Genomic DNA, 19075 nt, shown 5'->3' with positions numbered 1-19075 from the left:
ACTGCCAGTGGTTCTGAGATCACATCTGCCAATTCTTTTAATACTCTTGGATGCAGTTCATCTGGCCCTGGAGACTTGAATACATCTAAACTAGCCAAGTATTCTTGTACTATCTCCTTAGTTATTCTGGGCTGTGTTTCCTCTGCTGAACCATTTGCTCCAAATTCTTCACGTCGGGCATTGTTTTCTTTATCGGAGAAGACTGAGGCAAAGAAGGCATTGAGGAGTTCAGCCCTTTCTGTGTCCCCTGTTTGCATTTCACCATCTTCTCCTCTGAGTGACCCCACTGTTCCTTTCTTCTTCCTTTTGCTACGAACATACCCATAAAAGCCTTTTTTATTGCTTTTAACCTCTCTAGCAAGCCTGAGTTCATTCTGTGCTTTAGCTTTTCTGACTTTGTGTCTACACGTGCTGACTATTTGTTTGAATTCCTCTTTCCCCCCTTTTCCATTTTTTGTACACATCCTTTTTTAATCTTAACTCAGTTAAAAGTTCTTTAGATAGCCACCCTGGCTTCTTTAGGCACCTTCCATGTTTCTGTCTCATTGGTATTGCCTGAAGTTGTGCTTTTACTATCTCCCTCTTAACAAACTCCCAGCCATCATGAACTCCCTTTCCTTTTAGTATTACTGTCCATGGGATCTCACCCAGCACTTCCCTAAGTTTTATGAAGTTGGCTTTCTTAAAGTCAAGAAATAGAGTCCTAGTATGCTTGGCTGCTCCTTTCCGCTGTGTAGTAAACTTCAGAAGAGCATGATCACTCGCGCCTAATGATCCTTCCACTTCTACCCCACTAACCAGGTCATCAACGTTGGTTAGGACCAGATCTAAAATGGCTGTTCCTCTTTTTGCTTCTCCCACTTTCTGGACAATGAAGTTGTCTGCAAGGCCAGTGAGGAATCTGTTTGACCTTATGCTCTTGGCTGAGTTTGACATCCAACAAATATCCGGGTAATTGAAGTCCCCCATTACTACTATCTCCCTTCCTTTTGCATGCTTGGCCATCTGTTCCAGGAAGGCATCATCTATGTCCTCCGATTGGCTTGGGGATCTATAGTAAACTCCCACAATGAGGTCACTGTTATTCTTCTCTCCCTTAATTTTGACCCAAATGCTCTCACTTTGGCTTTGAGGTTCTAAATCTTGGATCTCTTCACAGGTATACACATCCCTGACATATAACGCCACTCCTCCTCCTTTCTTGTCTGGTCTGTTTCTCTGAAATAGATTGTATCCCTCCATTATTACATTCCAATCGTTTCAGTGATGCCTATTATGTTATATTTAGTTTGCTGTACCAAGAGCTCAAGCTCATCTTGTTTATTTCCCATGCTTTGCGCATTAGTGTACAGACATTGAAGTCCATTAATCATTCCCCCGTGTCTCTTATTTAAGGATTTTTTCCTCCCACCACTAGGTCTGCGTGCTGTTTGCTCCATTTGGTCTATGAACATTTGGATGATCATCTTCATCAATTGATAGACTCCTACCTTCAGGAGCACTGTCTCCCTCCCCCACATTAGTCAGTTTAAAGCCCTCCTGATGAGGTTTCTGAGATTTTTGGCAAAAACATTCCTCCCAACCGTTGTGAGGTGCAGCCCATCGCTTGCCAGAAGTCCATCTTCAAGAAACTGCAGTCCGTGATCTAAGAATCCAAACCGTTCCTGTTTACACCATTTGCGAAGCCAGCTGTTCACTTCCACTATTTCCCCCTCTCTCCCTGGGCCACGTCGTTCAACTGGGAGGACAGATGAGATGACAATTTGTGCATTTAATTGCTTCAATTTCCTGCCCAGAGCCTCAGAGTCTCTTTTGATCTTCTGGAGGCTATTGCTTGCAGTGTCATTGGTTCCCACATGAACCAAGAGGAAGGGGTATTTGTCAGTGGGTTTTATGATTCCTTGCAGTCGTTCAGTTACATCTTGGATCTTAGCCCCGGGGAGACAGCACACTTCCCGAGACATCTTGTCAGGCCCACAGATCACTGCTTCTGTTCCCCTCAGTAGGGAATCCCCTATCACCACTACACGCCTCCTCTTAGGTCTGGTCGGGGTTCTTCCGTGAGCTGTCCATTCCAAGGTCGCCTGCACATTCCCTGAGGACTGACTTTGCTGCTCGTCTTCATATACCTGATTGACTGTAATGAGGGAGAGATCCTCAAATGGAGTCTGCTCTTTGTCTTCCATGCTAGGGGAGAGGACCTCAAAGTGATTGTGTATTTCTAAACAATCAGAGCAAACCCTGGGCCTCCTATTTCTTTGAGTCACGTTTCTCCATATATCTGGCTCCTGTGTTGGTGAACTAGCCTCCTTCTCAGGGGAGTCCCCTGTCTCCTCCTTGGTGGAGACGGTGTATTCTGTTGCTTCCAAGAAGAGCTCCAGCTCTCTAATTCTTTGGAGCGTAGCTACACGTTCCTCCAGTTGCTGGACTTTGTCTTTTAAGAGGGCAATCAACATGCAATTGCTACAGGTAAAGCTGCCTGCAACCTTTGGCAAGATGGCAAACATTGCGCAGGAACCGCAGGCGACTGCAGCTGTTCCCTCACCCTCCATCTCGAGAACGTGTCATTGGGGGTGACTACAGCGGTCCTCCGTCATAAAAAGCGTGAAGACAGGACAAATAACTCCCCCCCCAAAAAACCTAGGTCTTCCCCAACAAACGTTTGAGACTAGCTCCCCTAAATCTAAAAGATGGATCAAACTGCGTGCGCCGCTAGGCACGTGCCGCTGCCCTGCAAGCTCTGATAAGCTCCTCCCACAGCTAATCACCTATCTCAGCAGAAACGCTGCCCCCTCTGATCTTTGCACAGGGAGAGCAGCTAATCAGCCACAAGAAACACACACAAGAAAACCCTTTTTGCTCCTTCTTCAGCTGCTGCCCAGCAAGCTCTCCAAGTTCATCTTGAGCTGTTGGTGTATGGCCTCCATCTCCTCCGCGAATTGCTCCGCGGCCGGCACATTCCAAGCCTCCTCCCCTGGTCCTGGGATGGCATCCGTAATTGGCAAGAAAGGGACTCATCCCTGTGGACACATGCTCAGCATTATTGTATGCAAACTCTGCTAGTGCTAGCTTCTCCACCCGATCATTCTGCCTCTGATTGATGGGACAGTGCAAGTCCTGCTGCAAAATGGCATTGGCTCTCTTGGCTTGTCCGTTGGTTTCTGGGTGCCTTGCTGTCGAGAAGCTCACCTCTACCTGCAACAAACTCATGAGCTTGCGCCAGAAATGCGAGATGAACTGCCTTCCACTGTCCAAAATTACCCTCGCAGGTACCCCATGCAGCCGTGAATGTCAGCATCGCCCTTGAGCCAGTGCACCAACTGGACTCATGCACTTCAACTCCCACTGGGCTAGGCGAGCTGGGTAGCACTGCCAGCGACCACCTTTCTCACAGGGACAGGTCACCGTGCTGTGGACTCACAGCTTGGAGCTGAGAGCACCGGATTCACTGTCTCAATAATACAGTCGTTGCGCAGCAGAGTTTTGCAGAGTATAAACCACTTGGAGAGCAGCTCTGTAGAATATCTTCCTTTTATTCTGCAACTACAACTATGATACAAAACTATATACAGAGCTAAAAGATCTAAGCATAAATCAATGCTACACTGAGAGTCTGCAGCTGCTCTTAGCAGCAAGCTTATCTCTAGACACGATCTCTAACACTCTCTCTCTCTCCGATACACTGACTGACTCACTCACTGACTGATTCACTCACTGACTGAGTAGAAAGCAGAACATTGCTCCTCCTCTCTGCAGAATCAGCAGGCTCCTCAGGAGATTCTTGGATATGGGAGGGGTGAAATCTCCTCATCCTCCCCCATTTCATCCGACCATTTCAAGAATCTTTAACATAACTGCAATTTGCACACACACTCCAAAAGTTGTTCTCTGCTTACAACCTTGGTTTACATATTTGTAGGTATCTCTCTCCCCCTTTATCTAAGACACTTTTATCAATACCATTATACAGTTACTGCAACCACTCTGTGTCCATTAGGAAAGAGTTGAAACATAAACCTCAATCTGTAACTCACACAAAATACACATTGCGAATACACAAATGAATAAGCAGCTTCTGGAAAAATCTTCACACACATTTCTTCCTCTCAGATACAAATTGACATTTCTAATTAGGCAGATTTGAACAAACCACTTTAAACACGCTTGCTCCTTCAATCCTGATCCTTCAAATGTCAGGTAAGGAAATAAATGAAGCGTTTTGTGCTACTACTCTCAGCACACTTCATGCTAGGTTTAAAAACCCCACCAGAGTTGCATGTGACCGCAGCCTTAGCGAACTCTTCAGAAAACCTTTTCGGTGGTACACCCTTGGTTGTTCTCTCAGATCAGTGCAAAACTCTTTGATCCTCTTGTTCTGGTGCTTCCTCCTCTTTGGGAGAATGGGGAGCTAAAGTATATAAAGCTGCTAAGTCTGAATCAGCGTCAGACGCACCTGAGGCTTTTGGGCTCTGATAATCTGTGCCACCATCCGGAACTACATTGGCATCAGGATTATCAATCCCATCAGAACTTGCCTCCCTCTTAACTTTCTTTGCCCCTTTTGCATCATCATCACAAATGGGATGGCACTGAAAAACGCCAACTCTGTCCCATTGTGGATTGTCGTCAATGCTCCTGGTCAGCCTTATGGTTTTCGTGTCTGTGATCAGGACACGATAAGACCCTTTCTCATATCCTAGGAAAACACCATGTTCTCCATGCTTACTCAGTTTGTCACCCTGCGAGGTGTGCACCCAAACCTCCGACCCAAAAATTTTAAAGTGGTGCATATTCAAGATTTGCAATATGCGCAAGAGGTTTGGGAGACGCTGCGTAGAACACATCAGAGAGATGCTGGTTCTTCAGCGTTGCTGCATTTTGAAAAGCTGACCAATCTGAGGCTAGCGCCTGGTGGAGATGTTCAAGCGCACCTGACGGAGATGAGGTTTCTGCGCCAACAGATGGCAGAACGCAATTTCCATCTACAGGAGGTGTTTTGCTTCATGGTTATTAACAGCCTGAATCGGACTTATAAAACGGTTGCCAGTCAGCTTGGTTCCCTACCGGCCCAGCATTTGACCGCAGAGAGGGTGTACGCGGTCGTCCTTAATGAACATGACAGACTTGCTGCACTGGAAGTAAAGGACAGGGGGAGGGAGGAACGGAGTTCTAACTCCCCCACTGCTGTTGCTACTGGAGAGGATGCTGTAGCTTTGAACGTTGTCCGTTGTTACAATTGTGGACAGACTGGGCATCTTCAGCGGAACTGTAAGAAGCCACGTCAGCCAAAAGGAGCCAAGGGGAGCTCTACAAAGTCTGAGGCGTCAGGCAAAAGTCGTACCAAGTCACAGGTGAAACCTGCAAAGGCTTTGATGTCGAAAGGAACCACGCCAGAAGTGGAGAACGCTTTTGTCATCGACACAGGTTGCACCGTCCACATGACCCCACACAGAGGTCTGTTTTCGTCATTTAAGAAGCAAAGCTTCGCTGTGAAGCAGGCCAACGGTCAGGAGCTGGAAGGAGCTGGGTTTGGGACTGTGTATCTTGAGAGTCTGAACTTGACTATAGACAATGTGTACTTGGTTCCTGAGTTGAAATTCAATCTGCTGAGTGTATCGCAGGTTGCAAAGAAAGGACTGAAACTGTCCTATGATAGTGAAAGCTGCAAGATCTTCAAAGATGGAGAGTTGTATCTTTCTGCCAGAGAGAAAGATGGACTGTATTTGTTAACTTTTGATCAAAGTGATTACATGATATGTAACTCATCTGATTCTAACATGATTTCTCTTGCAGGTGTGGCAAAGGACGCCAGGAAGGTGACCAGAGTCGACAAAGCATTTCAGCGGGTGTATGCTGATGTGATTGGTCCTCTAGCACCATCTAGAGGCAATGCAAGATTTTACCTTGTGTGTGTGGATTGTTTCTCTCATTATGTCTGAGTTTTTTTGTTACAGAAACCACAAGAAGCCTTAGAAAGGTTTAAAGAGTTTTGTGACAAGGTTAAAAATGTGCATGATGCTAATATTGATTGTCTTTTCACAGATGAGAAGCCAATTTTTCTTTTACAGGATTTTCAGGACTTCCTGCAGAAGAAAGGGATAAGGCACAAGGTTGCTGTTTCAGCGGAAGCGTGGAACAGGGGTGTCTGTGTACGGGTGAACAAAGAATTGCAAAAGGGGATGCAAGCGCAATTGCTTAGTTCACATCTGCCACATGAGTTCTGGCGGAGTCATTAATGTCTTATTGTTACACGTGGTTGAGAAAGGTTTCAAAAGAATTGGGAAGTTTTGAGAAGCTTTTGAGAAGCTGTTCCATAGAAAACCTTCTGTCGCCCATTTCAAGGTTTTTGGGTCTCATGTGAGGACAGAGGCTCCAGGGGGAGTAAAGAATGCCAGAGGCATTTTTGTGGGATATGAAAAGGGTCTCTACAGAGTAATTTTGTCTGAATCTGGTCAGGTGATTCTCACAAAATTTCTAGAGAGTGCTCCTGAACAGGAGAGAGTAATTGTTCACACATTTCCCACAGAGGACAATTCAGATGATGATGATGATTTTACTGATTACAGTGGTACTGATGATAATAGTGATAGCTCAGGGAGCTCAGTTGACACAGTCATTGAAAGGAAATCTTACACAATGGCTAGACCTTCACAGGTGGAGGAAGAACCACTGTTTACTATTGGAACCGGTTCTCCAAAGAGTCCTGAGACTGAACCAGTGTGCAGAGAGGATCAGCATTTCATACGTAGGTCTGAGAGAGTTACAAAGGGTGTACCACCCAAGAGGTATTCAAAAGAGTTTGCCAACTTAGCTGTTGCATGTGTTGCTGTTGTGAACAACCGGGGACAGGTTGAAACTATGTCTAAGTCAGAGACAAAGGCACAACAGAGAGTTGCTAGCCAAGGTAATGCAAAAGCACTCATTCCTTGGAAGCCAGACAACCAAAGAGGTACATTGGGGAAACCAGTGACGGGGAGTTCCAAGGGTGGAACTGAAACAACAGGGGAGTGTTATATGTATAACAACTGTTTGTTTTCTTTTTTCTTTTTCTTTTTTAATAATATTTATTAAGAGTTTCCAATTATAACAATATAAAAAAACAAAACATCCAAATTTAAGATCTTATTTTCCGTAACATCTTTCCAGGACTTCCCCTTCCCTCCCCCTCTTATATTCCAATTCTTACAAATAAAATCAGCAATTTATTATCCCAAATTTTAGCCTTATTATCATTAACCCAATTTAAAAATATTTTCCCATCTCCTAAGATCGACCTATTCCCTTCCGCGCGTTCCCCCCTTTAATATACATAATAGATTAAAATATAATAAAATAAAATATGATTTTACACCCTTTGGATTCCAAATTTCCCTCCCCCTTTTCCTGGTTGCGTTCCCCATATTAATCAACATCTGATGTCTTCCTGGAGCTCCCACATTTATTTAAACCATAGTCCTTTACCAGTCTTTTTTAATTTTAAATGTCCAATCTTGGAAGGAGTCTATCTCAAAAAGGCCCATTTTTTCCATCCAGATTTTTATATACTTGGGAGTAAAAACTCCAATTTTATTTCTTAAACCTTTCAAATCTGGATGTCCCAAATGCTCCCACTTCCAACGTTGTCCAATTCTTATTATTCTTGTTGTTCTTGTTAATCTCTCTCCTCTTTCTTTTCCTGTTTTCCTGCACAAATGTTCTAATTCCAAAAGCTTCTAAATTCCGCTGCAGAGGCTCTGTTATTCAGGAACAAAACATGATGCCAAGTCCCTTCCATTTTTCAATAGATAAGTCTATTGTCTACTTTAGTGTGTAAACCTCTGTAGCCAAAATAGTGTTCCATTTCTGCAGTTTCCCAGGAGATAAAAAGTTTTGTCAAATTCGATGTCAACAACTTGTAATATCCCTCGGCTCCTCTAGGTGGATTGTAGTAACTCAGTTCCCTTCCAGATCACGTCCACTAGTCAAAGTAACTTATTATTCCTTATTTAAAACATTTTGTATCCAATTTGTAACAAATATAACCGGCAAAGTCCTCGTAACAAAGTTCCCATTTTTGTTCTTCTGCTTTGACAGCTCTTTGACAGCTGTCAAAACCTCTCCTTGTCTTCTCCCGGCGCTCTAACTAAAACGCTCCCAGGTTCCGGGGGGGGGGGTTGCTTTTTGATTAAATTCCACTTTTCTCCTCCAGCTCAATCTTATAATTTTCCATCGCGAAATTTTATAACTTTATCAAAATAGGGTTGCACTCAATCTTAGATGTTAAGTCCTTTACTTTAGCTCCTCTACAACAGGGGGTGGGCTGACTTCCTTTTTACGCCTCCCCCGCTCGTTCCAAATTCTTTAAAAATTTCTCGCCTTTTTTAATCCAAGTTCCGATTACTCACGGGTTATGCTTTTAAGTCCAAATTTCCAATAGAAGTAGTCAGCGCTCTCCGTCGAATGGCATGCGGCTTCGCTCGGCAGGGGAAGCGGAGGACTCAAAGCACCACCCCCCCCCTGTCACCCGTTCCGTAGCCTTTAAAAAGGCTCCTTCGCGGGTCGGGGGGGGGCTCAAAAGGTGCCAGCCGAGTCACCATGTCCATGGGTTTCAGCGCCCATGGTTTTTAAGGGTCCCCGCGTCGCCGGCGCGGTAGGACCCAGCCCCTGCCGAGCAGGCTCCCTCCGGAGCTCGGAGGGAGTCCGCCATTCGGCGATGGCGCCAACCCGGAAGTCCCAACAACTGTTTGTTTTCCTCTCTGGATCAGGCTTTGCTCGCAACACGCATTGATTCTTTTGGGGGAGGATGTTACGAAAAAGGAACAATGCAGCAGCGAGCTGCAGCTGGCTGGAAAGCCAAACAGGATGTTGATGTTTGGGACTGTACCGTGGGAACAAAGGGACAGTCTACTCACTGTACTGAGCACCGGATGTTAGCTCAGAGTGTCATTTTTTATTAGATTAGATAAATTTATTGTCATTGTCCGTATATACACAGTATACACAACAACGAAAATCAAACACCCAAGACCGGATTCACATACACATTTGCACGTATCTCCAACACTCTCATCCTATTCAGACATAATCTATTAAAACATACATAATCCAGAATATAACACAACCTATTAGAAGCATAGCATAACCTAAAACCTATCTCATTCCTTACTACTCACTGCTTGCTATTTCTTACAACTGGCCCTGAGATCATTATTTAGTGCAATCAGAGCTCTTGGATAGAAACTATTCAGAAGGCGTGTGGTTCGTGTTTTCATTGTCCTGTATCTTCTGCCCGAAGGCAACAGTTCGAAGAGGTTGTGAGCAGGATGGGTGGGATCTCTCAGGATATTGTGTGACTTCTTCAAGCTGCGAGACGTGAAGATCTCATCCAGGGTTGGTAGTTGGAGCCCAATAACATTCTGGGCAATTTTAATTATTCTCTGTAAAGCTTTTTTATCCATTCCAGAGCTGCTCCCATACCACGATAATATACTATAGGTTAAGACACTCTCAATGGTACTATGATAATAGGACAGAAGTAGGTGCTGAGATAGATTCAATCCTCTGAGCATTCTCAGGAAATACAACCTCCCCTGCACCTTCCTCACAACCATATTAATATTTGCAGTCCATGAGAGGTCCTCAGAGATGTAAGTGCCCAGGTATTTAAAACTACCAACCCTCTCCACCTCCTCGCCATTTATGTGCAATGGTAAAAATACACTTTTCTTTCTCCTAAAATCAATTATGAGTTCTTTGGTTTTTTTGGTGTTAAGCATAAGATTATTTTCTTTACACCATTGAATTAACCCCTGTACTTCTTTCCTATAAGCAGCCTCATCATTCTCACTAATGAGCCCCACCACTGTTGTATCATCCGCAAATTTGATGATTGTGTTGGACTTATACAGTGGGGTGCAGTCAAATGTGTACAGGGAATAGAGAAAGGGGCTTAACACACACCCCTGAGGGGCTCCTGTGCTTAATACTAGAGTAGAAGAATAGTAAGGTCCCATTCTCACTGTCTGCGGCCTATCGGTCAGGAAATTCCTTACCCACAAACAGATCTTCTGATGTATACCCAAATTGGTCATTTTAAGGAATAACCTGTCTGGTAGAATTGTATTAAAGGCAGAACTGTAGTCCACAAACAACAGCCTTGCGTAGGTTCCCTGTCGTTCTAGATGACTCAGTATAGTATGGACAGCGATGGAAATAGAATCATCAGTAGATCTATTTCTTCTGTATGCAAACTGGAACGGGTCTAGAGTGGATGGAAGACCAGCCTTAATATAATCTAGCACCAATCTCTCAAAGCATTTCATAACGACAGATTCTGACCTGTACTGGAAGTACAGGGGTGGAGTCTCTCACTCTGCTGTTGGTGTTTGGAGAGTGCAGACGTGTTTCTCTGTACTGCTGCACAGACAGACATAAAGGCATGTAAATACATTTCTGTCTGTCTCTTTCCCCCTCCTGGGGAAGACAGGGAGGAGGGAAGAGTGGTGTGTTCTTCTCACGTTTGAGGAGGATCGCCGATAGAGACCACGCCTGTCTCCTGCTGGGAGTCGCAGACAGGGAGGTCAACAAGCAGTAGGGTTGTCATGGAGCTCATTTGAGAACTCTGACCCTTAGGGACTCTCCTGGTACATACAATGTTCTGCTTCTTCTGCTAGTGCTCCTCCCCAGGTCCATTTGTCCTCCTGGAACATATGTCTGGCCAGGGGGGGTTCCTTCTTCCTCCAAGTACTCTGGTTTTCGAGATAACAAGATATCTGCCCTCACGTTCTGCTCTCCCGGGATGTACTGGATCCTAAAGTTAAAGTTGGCAAAAAACAACAACCCAGCGGATTTGCCTCTGGAAAAGAACGCACACGGTCCACCAGTATTCCAAGTTCTTGTGATCTGTACGCACCTGTATCTGCTGCTGCGCCCCAATCAGGAAGCGTCTCCACTGCTTAAAAGCCGCAAAAATTGCCAACAATTCTTTGTCATAGATACTGTAGTTTTGCTGACAATATGTTACCATGACAACATGTTATGGATATTCCAGCAAATTTATTCTGCTATTTTATATACAAATGACATGAGAAGATTCAATCTACATATTTGTATCATTTCTTAAGTCCTATGATCCTTGTTTTTAAAAGCAAAGAAGAGTTATAAAAAAAGAAAAGAAAAAGGCAACACACGGAAGCCCCATTTGCATTCAATTTGCAAAGCAGGATCAGGTTACTCGTGGCTTCTAGTGCCGCGTGATGGATCAGTGAGTTGTCTGGCATTGGGAGGACTTTCAGATCACGGTAATGGTTTTAGACATTTAGAGCTGTGGTGGCCGGGGAGCTGTGACCTATTCCTAGCTCAAATTGCCTGCAGATGACAAAGGAGCAGGCAGGCAGGCAGGCAGGTGGGGGAGCCCGAAAAGGTGCTCCCCTTCCCCATCTCCATCCGCCTGCCTGCCTCCCCCCCACCCCCTAGCTGAGCAAGCCCCAATACCTCTATGGCTCCATCCAGGTCCCCATCTCCCCTCCCCTGGGACTCACCAGATCTCTTGGAGGTCCCTGGGAGGGAGCGCTCAGAGGTTGTGGGGAGGGATGCAGGAGACAGCCGGACCAGGTCAACCGTCCATCTTCCCCCTTCCATCCTTGCTAGCTTTGCAGGATCCGTCTCTTTCATCCTTCCTGAGGAGTCAAGGAGCCAAAAGAAGCTGCAGGGTCCTGGGAGAGAGGAAGAAGCAAAGGAAGCCTCAGAGGCCCTGCAGGGATTCTCCTGCCCTAGCTATTCTCCTGCCCCTGGAGAAGCCCAAATGGGGCAGCCCCTCCCCCACAGAAGCCCCATTTCTAATCAGCTCCAGTGGTTCCAATTGCCTCTGTTTGCTCCTCACCCCACTTCGTAAGGCTGGCAGGGTCTGCACAGTAGTGACCTAAGAGCAGATCTCCTTGGACTCTGGCCTGATGTTTCTGGTCAGGACTTCTAAGCCTAGAATGAATAGTAAAGGTGAGAAAGGACATTCCTGTTATGTTCCTTTCTGTATCTTACATTCCTCTGTTACCACCTGATTTTCAATTAATTTGGCTTTTTAGACCGAATATATTGCTTGAATCCCCTTACTAAAATTTTCACCAAAACTCATTCCTTCAAGGACTTTATTCATAAATTTGCATGAGATGTTGTCAAACTCTTTTTTCAGCATCTATCACTTCCAGGTATTCTATCATCTATAATGTTTCTTATATTAGGTTTCAATTGTCTCCCAGGAAGGAAGCCACGGCAGACAAAATCATCAGGGGTATTACAGTGGGGAAAAGAATATGCAAATTAAAAGCATATGCAGATGACCTTGTAATTACAGTTGAAGACCCTAAGAACTCTCTTCCAAAAGTTTTAGAAAAAATACAGGAGTATGGGCAAGTGGCAGGTTTTAAGTTGAATGAAGATAAGACAAAGTTGTTAGTGAAAAATCCAGCAGGAAAAAATAAAAAAGAATTACAGAAAAAATTAGAAATAGAAATCCATAGAAAAGTCAAATACTTAAGACAATTATGAAAATACCTGGAATGAAATAAAAAGGAATCTAGAAATTTGGGGAAGAATGAATTTGTCCTTATTAGGGAGAATTGCAGCGATCAAGATGAACGCACTGCCAAAAGTATTATTTTTATTTCGGTCAGTGCCGGGAATCAGTAATACAGCATGCTTCAAGAAACGACAGAAGGACATTTCAAAATCTATTTGGAAAGGGAAGAAGCCAAGGTATGATAAAGGCAAAGTAAATAAAGGATTTACAATCATATAAGAAAAAGGTCACTCTTCCAAGTTTGGGAAAGATACAAATGTAATGAATGGCATGGCTTGCATGGACCTGAAAGATGGCTGAAGACACCACAAAATGGACTCAATGTCTGTGAACTGATCCTGTAGATGGAATATGGTGAACATCAGGGTGATCAGGCAGAAACTGTGTGTGCTAGTGCCAAGGACGGAACAGCATACACAGGGAAACGAAGAGATGACATGCGCAACATGACATGCGAGGTAAGATGCATCCTTGTGCAAATGAATTGAAACAAAGCATGTTTTCTACACCACATCGATTAGTCTGTCAAGCACCCTCAAAAGAAGATGTTTTGGGGATGCGTCAGTTATGATGGTGTCAGAACCTGTAGCCAATAGAAGGAATGATGCGCTCGCCCCAATATACTGAGGTTCTACGAAAGAGAGTTATTCCAGAGTTGGAAAAGAAGTATCCTGACAGTGAAGAAATTCATGACAGAGCAGCAAATACAGGTGCTGATTGGCCAGGGAATTGCCCAGACATAAATCCCATTGAGAATGTGTGGGCTATATGCAAAAGTCGCCCTGAGAGATCATTGGTTTGCCTTTGTTTTTTATGCATTGGGTGTTCTCATTTTGCATTTTTACGTTGCGAATCGCCCTGTAAACTTTGGATGAAGAGCATAATAAAAAATTAATAATAATAATAATAATAATAATAATAATAATAATAATAATAATAGCAGCAGGGAACAGCACAGGGAATGGCAGTAAATTAGGGGTGCCAACTTGTAGGACAGGCATGGGCATAGCCGGGAATTATGTCAGGGGGCAGAATCTCCGTTAATTAAGGATTTAATTCTCCCCCTTGGACTCCCCTGGACCCAAGTAAGTCCTGCCCCGCAAAACTGATCACAAGATGCAGTGTGCACCCACCATTTGAATGGCAATGCCCATTAACGGGAGGGGGGCTCAAATGTTTTATGGGGGGAACCAAAGGGACCTTGGCCCGAGGAGTTGGCTCTTATGCGGTCAATCATGGCAGACCTGTGGACTGTATTCCTTAATTTATAGGCACGCCTACCAAGGCCAAAAAATGCATCCTGTTAAGGTGCCCTGGGGTTAATGCGGATCTGTGAGGAAGAGAAGCAGAACTTCTCTCTCTCTCTCCCACTGTCCCCCCCCCCCTTTTTGGCTGGGTTTCTACATCCTTCATCCTTCTGGCAGGCAGAAATCCAGCAGGTGGGGAGGATTTCCTTTCAATATTGTTGCTGGAATGTTTGCAGTTGAAAAAGCATGTAAACGTAATAGGCCGTATAGTAACAATTGCAAAGTTATTTACTAGAAACTACTTCTCTAGAATTAGATACCGATTCTCATAATGTCAAAATCAACATCGTGACATAATATATTAAAATGTAGCTTTTCAGTCTGTACAAAATACAGCTCCTATAGTACATTCTTTTCTACTTTCTTGACTCTTGTCTTTTTCTGCCTGGTGTCTTCCCTAGAAGAGTAGCATGAAATAATCTTCCAAGCATGATCTGAACATGCCCCCTCCCTGCCCCCCTGGGACCCCCTTCTCCCCATGGCACCCTCGGGGGGAGCAGGGAGGAGACTCACCCGAGTCCAGGAGGGGCTTTTGCAAAGGAGAGAGGAGGAGGAGGAGGAGGAGGCAGGCAGGGAGGGAGGGGGAGGGGGAGGGAGGGAGGGAGGGAGGGAGGGGCTTCTGCTCGGGAGGACCTCGCCCCCTCCCCCTTCACTCCCCGCCTCTCTAGGAATCCCGCTCGGCTCCCTTTAACCCTTGCCAAGCCGAGTCCTCCCCTCCCTCTCCCTCCCGGCACTTTTCCTGCTTCTGCGCCTGCGCCCTAGGGGCTGCCCCCCTTCCCTCCCTCTGCCCCAAGGAGCCCACATCCCACCAGGGAGACGGGAAGGGGGGTCCATGGGGGGGTTACCTCGGCTCTCCCCTCCCCCCACATCGAGGCTCCTGGATCCCGAGGGAAGGCTGGGAGGGAGAAGGGGCGAAGGGCTGCCCAGTGGCGGGAGGTGCCGTGGGCTCCGAAATGGCTCCCTCCAGACCCCCCCCCCCAGGAACACCCTCCAGCTCAGGGGGGGGCTCAAGGGGGGCAAAGCCCAGGAGGGGGGCGGGGGCTGCTCAGGGGGGCAAATCAATAATAAGGATTGAAAAAGAAAGGGGGAGACCAGGCTGGTGGAGAGAGGGGACCAGACTCCCCTTCAGAGCCAGAGGGACCCCGGCCACCCTTTCCCCGAGTTTCCTGCCAGAAAACCAGTTTCTCCGGGGCTCCCAGAACCACATGGAGGCAGGAGACCCATTTCCCACCCCAAAGCAGGGCTGGACCAATCAGAGGCCTCTCCATTGGGCAGCTGGCCAATCCCCTTTCAGATTCCCCGGGGCCTCCTCCTCTCCTTCGCCCGGTTTCCTGAGGGAGTTTTCCCCCTGAGTTTCCCTCATGGCTGCTCCCCCTCCCAGCTTCTCCTTCATTTCGCCTTCCTTCTCTTCCTTTTCCTCTCCCCCCCCCATTGTTTGGGGCCAGCTGGCTCCCCCCCCCCATGGCCAGGCAGGCCCAGGAGGAGCCCATGGAGGCGGCAGGGCCAAGAGATGGCGTTTTTCCAAAAAAGGCGGGAACGCCATTTTGTTTTTCCCAGAGACGCCATGGCTCCCCTGTGGGCCTCGGGGGTCCCACGCTCTCGGGGTCTCTCCTCCCGGCTGAAGGAGGGCGGCACCTTTGGTCCTCAGCCGCCTTCCTGCCATGATGGCTTGGCCTCCGCAGGATCCTCCCAGTCCAGCCCAGACAAGTGTTACGGAAGGGGGGGGGCATGTCTTCTTCACCTTCTTCTTCGCTACAATATATCAATTTATTTCCAATTGTCAATGTCAAAAGGGACTAAAATCTATAAAATTCATAGAAAATCAGCGTGCCAGTTTGCTCAATTACTCTAGGACTCCATCACACCTCCCCTGTCCAGCATAATCCCTCAAGCAAGGTGTCAAGACCCTAATCCTGTCTGATAAGCCTTTCCTCCAGGCAATGTCAGGTGGCAGACTATGCATATTTGGGACCATTGTTTTCTAATCCCCAGGAAGTGTTTATCTGTGCATATCTCCAGCTCTGCATATTCCCTCCTCCCTCCTCCATATGTTAATCTGTGTAACCCAACCTCCCTTTAATATATTCATGATGTAATCTGTGTAACCAAACCTCTCTTTAATGTATTCATGACGTGTTTTGCACTGTATTCTGGGACATGGAGGGAGTTTCAAAAACTCATGTCACCCCTTTCTCACTGTTCAATCTCGCCTTGAACCTGTTGCGCAATAAACTTGGATCTTCTGCAGTTTGCTCCTGTCTACGGCTGAGCTCATTTTTCCTCCGCAGGGACCCACGGACTTAGTCCGATGAGCTGGGTGGCAGAGCAGCCTCGCACCCAGATTTTGCCGTAACAGTTGGCGCCCACAACGTGGGGCATGCGGTTCTCCCGCGTTGCTGACCAGGGGCCCCGAAATCTTCAGCCGGCACCAGGCCATTTTGCCTGGGAAGATCCTTTGGACCCCCGGCCATCTTCCGGGCGGTAATCGAAAGCCCCAGGAGTTCAGCCGGGGAGCAAAGAGGGATCCAGCCGGCTTATTCATCCTGGGATCATCATAGAAGACGCGTGAGTATAAGAAAAAGGAAAAACCCAGTGCACTGGTGGGAAGGGGGTGGAAATCTCCTGGCAACTGAATTCTCTGCCCTCCTCTCTATCGTTCCTTCTCGACTTTCTCTTGGTCCGGTTAGTGAGAGAGACCGTGGACCGCTGCTCGACCCAAAAGGGGGGTTCTGAGCTCTATCTCTTTCTCCTCTCAAACCCTCCAGTCAGCCGCACCAATTGAGAGTCCGAAAGTAAGACGGAGAGACCCGGCTTGGAAAGACAGCTGACTCTCTGCAACGGGCATCTCAGTTGAAAGCAAGGGGCTGGAGTTCTTCTTCCAAACTTCCCGAGCGCCCTTACGGAGGGGGCAGGAAGGGGTCTTGCTTTCTGTATCAATCCCAGCCGCACTGGTCGGTGCCACGTAACACGTGTATCGTGCGTGAGCCCGCTTCCAAAAGCAAGGGGGATTTCCGGTTCGAAACTCTATCCAGGGATCACCCGATCTGGCACCGCATGGCGCGGGCGTTCAGTAGGGCCCCTTTTCCTGAGCTTGTGACGATAGGTAGGAGGTTGCCAGGAGGGATAGCCCATGAGGAATTGGGCAGGATCGGCAGAGTGGAAAGGAACCCCAAGTTATGGAATAGGAAATAAGACAGGAATAGGAAAAGAACCAAGTGGGTAGAGCTCGTTAAATTGTTAGGAAGTTGCCAAGCAACAAGGAAAAGGAAAAACCCTAAATAGCCCCTGTACAAGTTACCCAAATCCTAATCAACCCCTCTCCTTCTCCCTTCTCTATCCCCCCCCCAAAAAAGAAAACAACAAAAGCAACAACAACAATGCATGCATATATAAAGGGGTACCCAGTCAACTAAGCATTGTGAGCCCTGCCAGTTTGGTTAACTGGTGGTGTTTGAAGAGGCAAGGAGGCTCTTAAAACCATGTGGGACCTTCCTACTAATTTCACTTAATGAAGCTAAAGGAAGCAACCCAACTCCTTGCAATAACCAACTAAAGGATGAGAGTATATATGTTTACATGTTGTCTGTTATGTGTGTTGTCTGTTCCTTCTGTCTCTGACAGACTGCCTTTCTTAAGCGCGCATAGTTTAAACTGCAAGCTTCCTTCAAAATTTTAAATCTAAGGAAGCCATGCTGGACCTTATCAGTCTTAAATAAGACCAAATGAGAATGAAGGGTGCAAATGCTTACCCCACCTCTTGCTTTGCCGCAACTTTTCAGATTGTGAGTCTACAGTCTATTTTGGAATGTGAATGTTTCTAATGTGAATTAGATGTTTCTGCTGCAAAAGCGTAGTTGAGCACAACTGCTCTCTCAAGCTAAGATGCAGTGTATTTATTTCATGAAGCACATAAAAGGTAGAAGCTTTGATGGACAACAATTGTCTATCTATAGAGTCCAGTCCTGATACCAGTCTCTAAGATCAACCAGGGTTTCCTGGCTTCTTATTGGAAAATACCTCCCCCACTTGTTTCTGTTTCTTTCAGGTCCCCCCCCCCCCACTTCTTACTTCTGTGCCAAGTGAATTTACTCCTGAGTAAGCTTCCTTCAACAAGGGAGGGGGGCACATTCTTTGCTAAAAGTACCCGACATTATTTGAGTGGGTATATCAACTGAAATAACCCTATGCTTATAAAATATTCTCTCCCAGATTCTCTTCCTATCTTATCTTAGGAAAACTGTTCTTCCTTCAGAAAGTTCTGTATAAAGCTGAGTATTTTTATTTTCCTCTTCCTTAGTACATGATAGGAGCACTGATTGTGCTCTCTTCCCCAGTAGTGCCTGTGTACATAAGTATGTGTGTGTAGTACAAATCTTGCTGTGAAATCTTGCTATGAACACTGTATTTTAGGAAAAACAAAACAAATGAGTCGTCAACAGGCTCATCACAGCTATCTGCCAATCACCCATTCCCACCACCCTTCTGAGTAATACCCCTCCCCACCTTCTCACTATATAGAAGGGTCTGGAAACTTCTGTTTCAGTGTATCTGAAGAAGTGTGCATGCACACGAAAGCTCATACCAAGAACTGACTTAGTTGGTCTTTAAGGTGCTACTGGAAGGAATTTGTTTTGTTTTGACTATGGCAGACCAACACGGCTACCTATCTGTAACTGGAACTATGGAAGGCACCACATTGAGCCGCATGAAATGGAAGTCCATCAACCTCACCAAGAAACTTGCACAGGTACAGACTGATATCTTCTTTCTTACTAAATGCAAGAACCTGGACATTATACCCAAGGGTCTTAGAATTAAGAACCCTCTACAATCCACGTATCCCACTGAATATGCAAGAAAACTACCTATTGCAGTCGTTAAGAGTCGTCAACAGGCTCATCACAGCTATCTGCCAATCACCCATTCCCACCACCCTTCTGAGTAATACCCCTCCCCACCTTCTCACTATATAGAAGGGTCTGGAAACTTCTGTTTCAGTGTATCTGAAGAAGTGTGCATGCACACGAAAGCTCATACCAAGAACTGACTTAGTTGGTCTTTAAGGTGCTACTGGAAGGAATTTGTTTTGTTTTGACTATGGCAGACCAACACGGCTACCTATCTGTAACTGTATTTTAGGGTTGGACTAGTTGACCCCAGAGTCCCTTTCAGTTCTCCCAATTTGTGGCTGTGTGGAGGGTAATTCTTAAATTCT

The 19075-nt window shown here is 46.1% G+C and overlaps 1 protein-coding gene across 1 annotated transcript in view; it reads right to left on the bottom strand.

Annotated features, from left to right (window-relative positions):
• Positions 1-14407, bottom strand: part of LOC309334678 (uncharacterized protein) — an 80704-nt gene extending 66297 nt beyond the window's left edge. The window contains exons 1-2 of the mRNA XM_081849225.1: positions 14374-14407; positions 11520-11693 (exon numbers count right to left, since the gene is read on the bottom strand). Coding sequence (XP_081705351.1) covers positions 11520-11652 — 133 coding nt within the window. The 5' untranslated portion in view covers positions 11653-11693; positions 14374-14407. The remainder of the gene's footprint in view (positions 1-11519; positions 11694-14373) is intronic.
• Between the last annotated feature and the right edge of the window lie 4668 nt (positions 14408-19075).

The sequence above is a fragment of the Podarcis erhardii genome (assembly GCF_964252035.2).
Source record: "Podarcis erhardii genome assembly, chromosome: 2".
NCBI lineage: Eukaryota > Metazoa > Chordata > Lepidosauria > Squamata > Lacertidae > Podarcis > Podarcis erhardii.
This window is presented reverse-complemented; position numbering and strand designations above follow the sequence as displayed.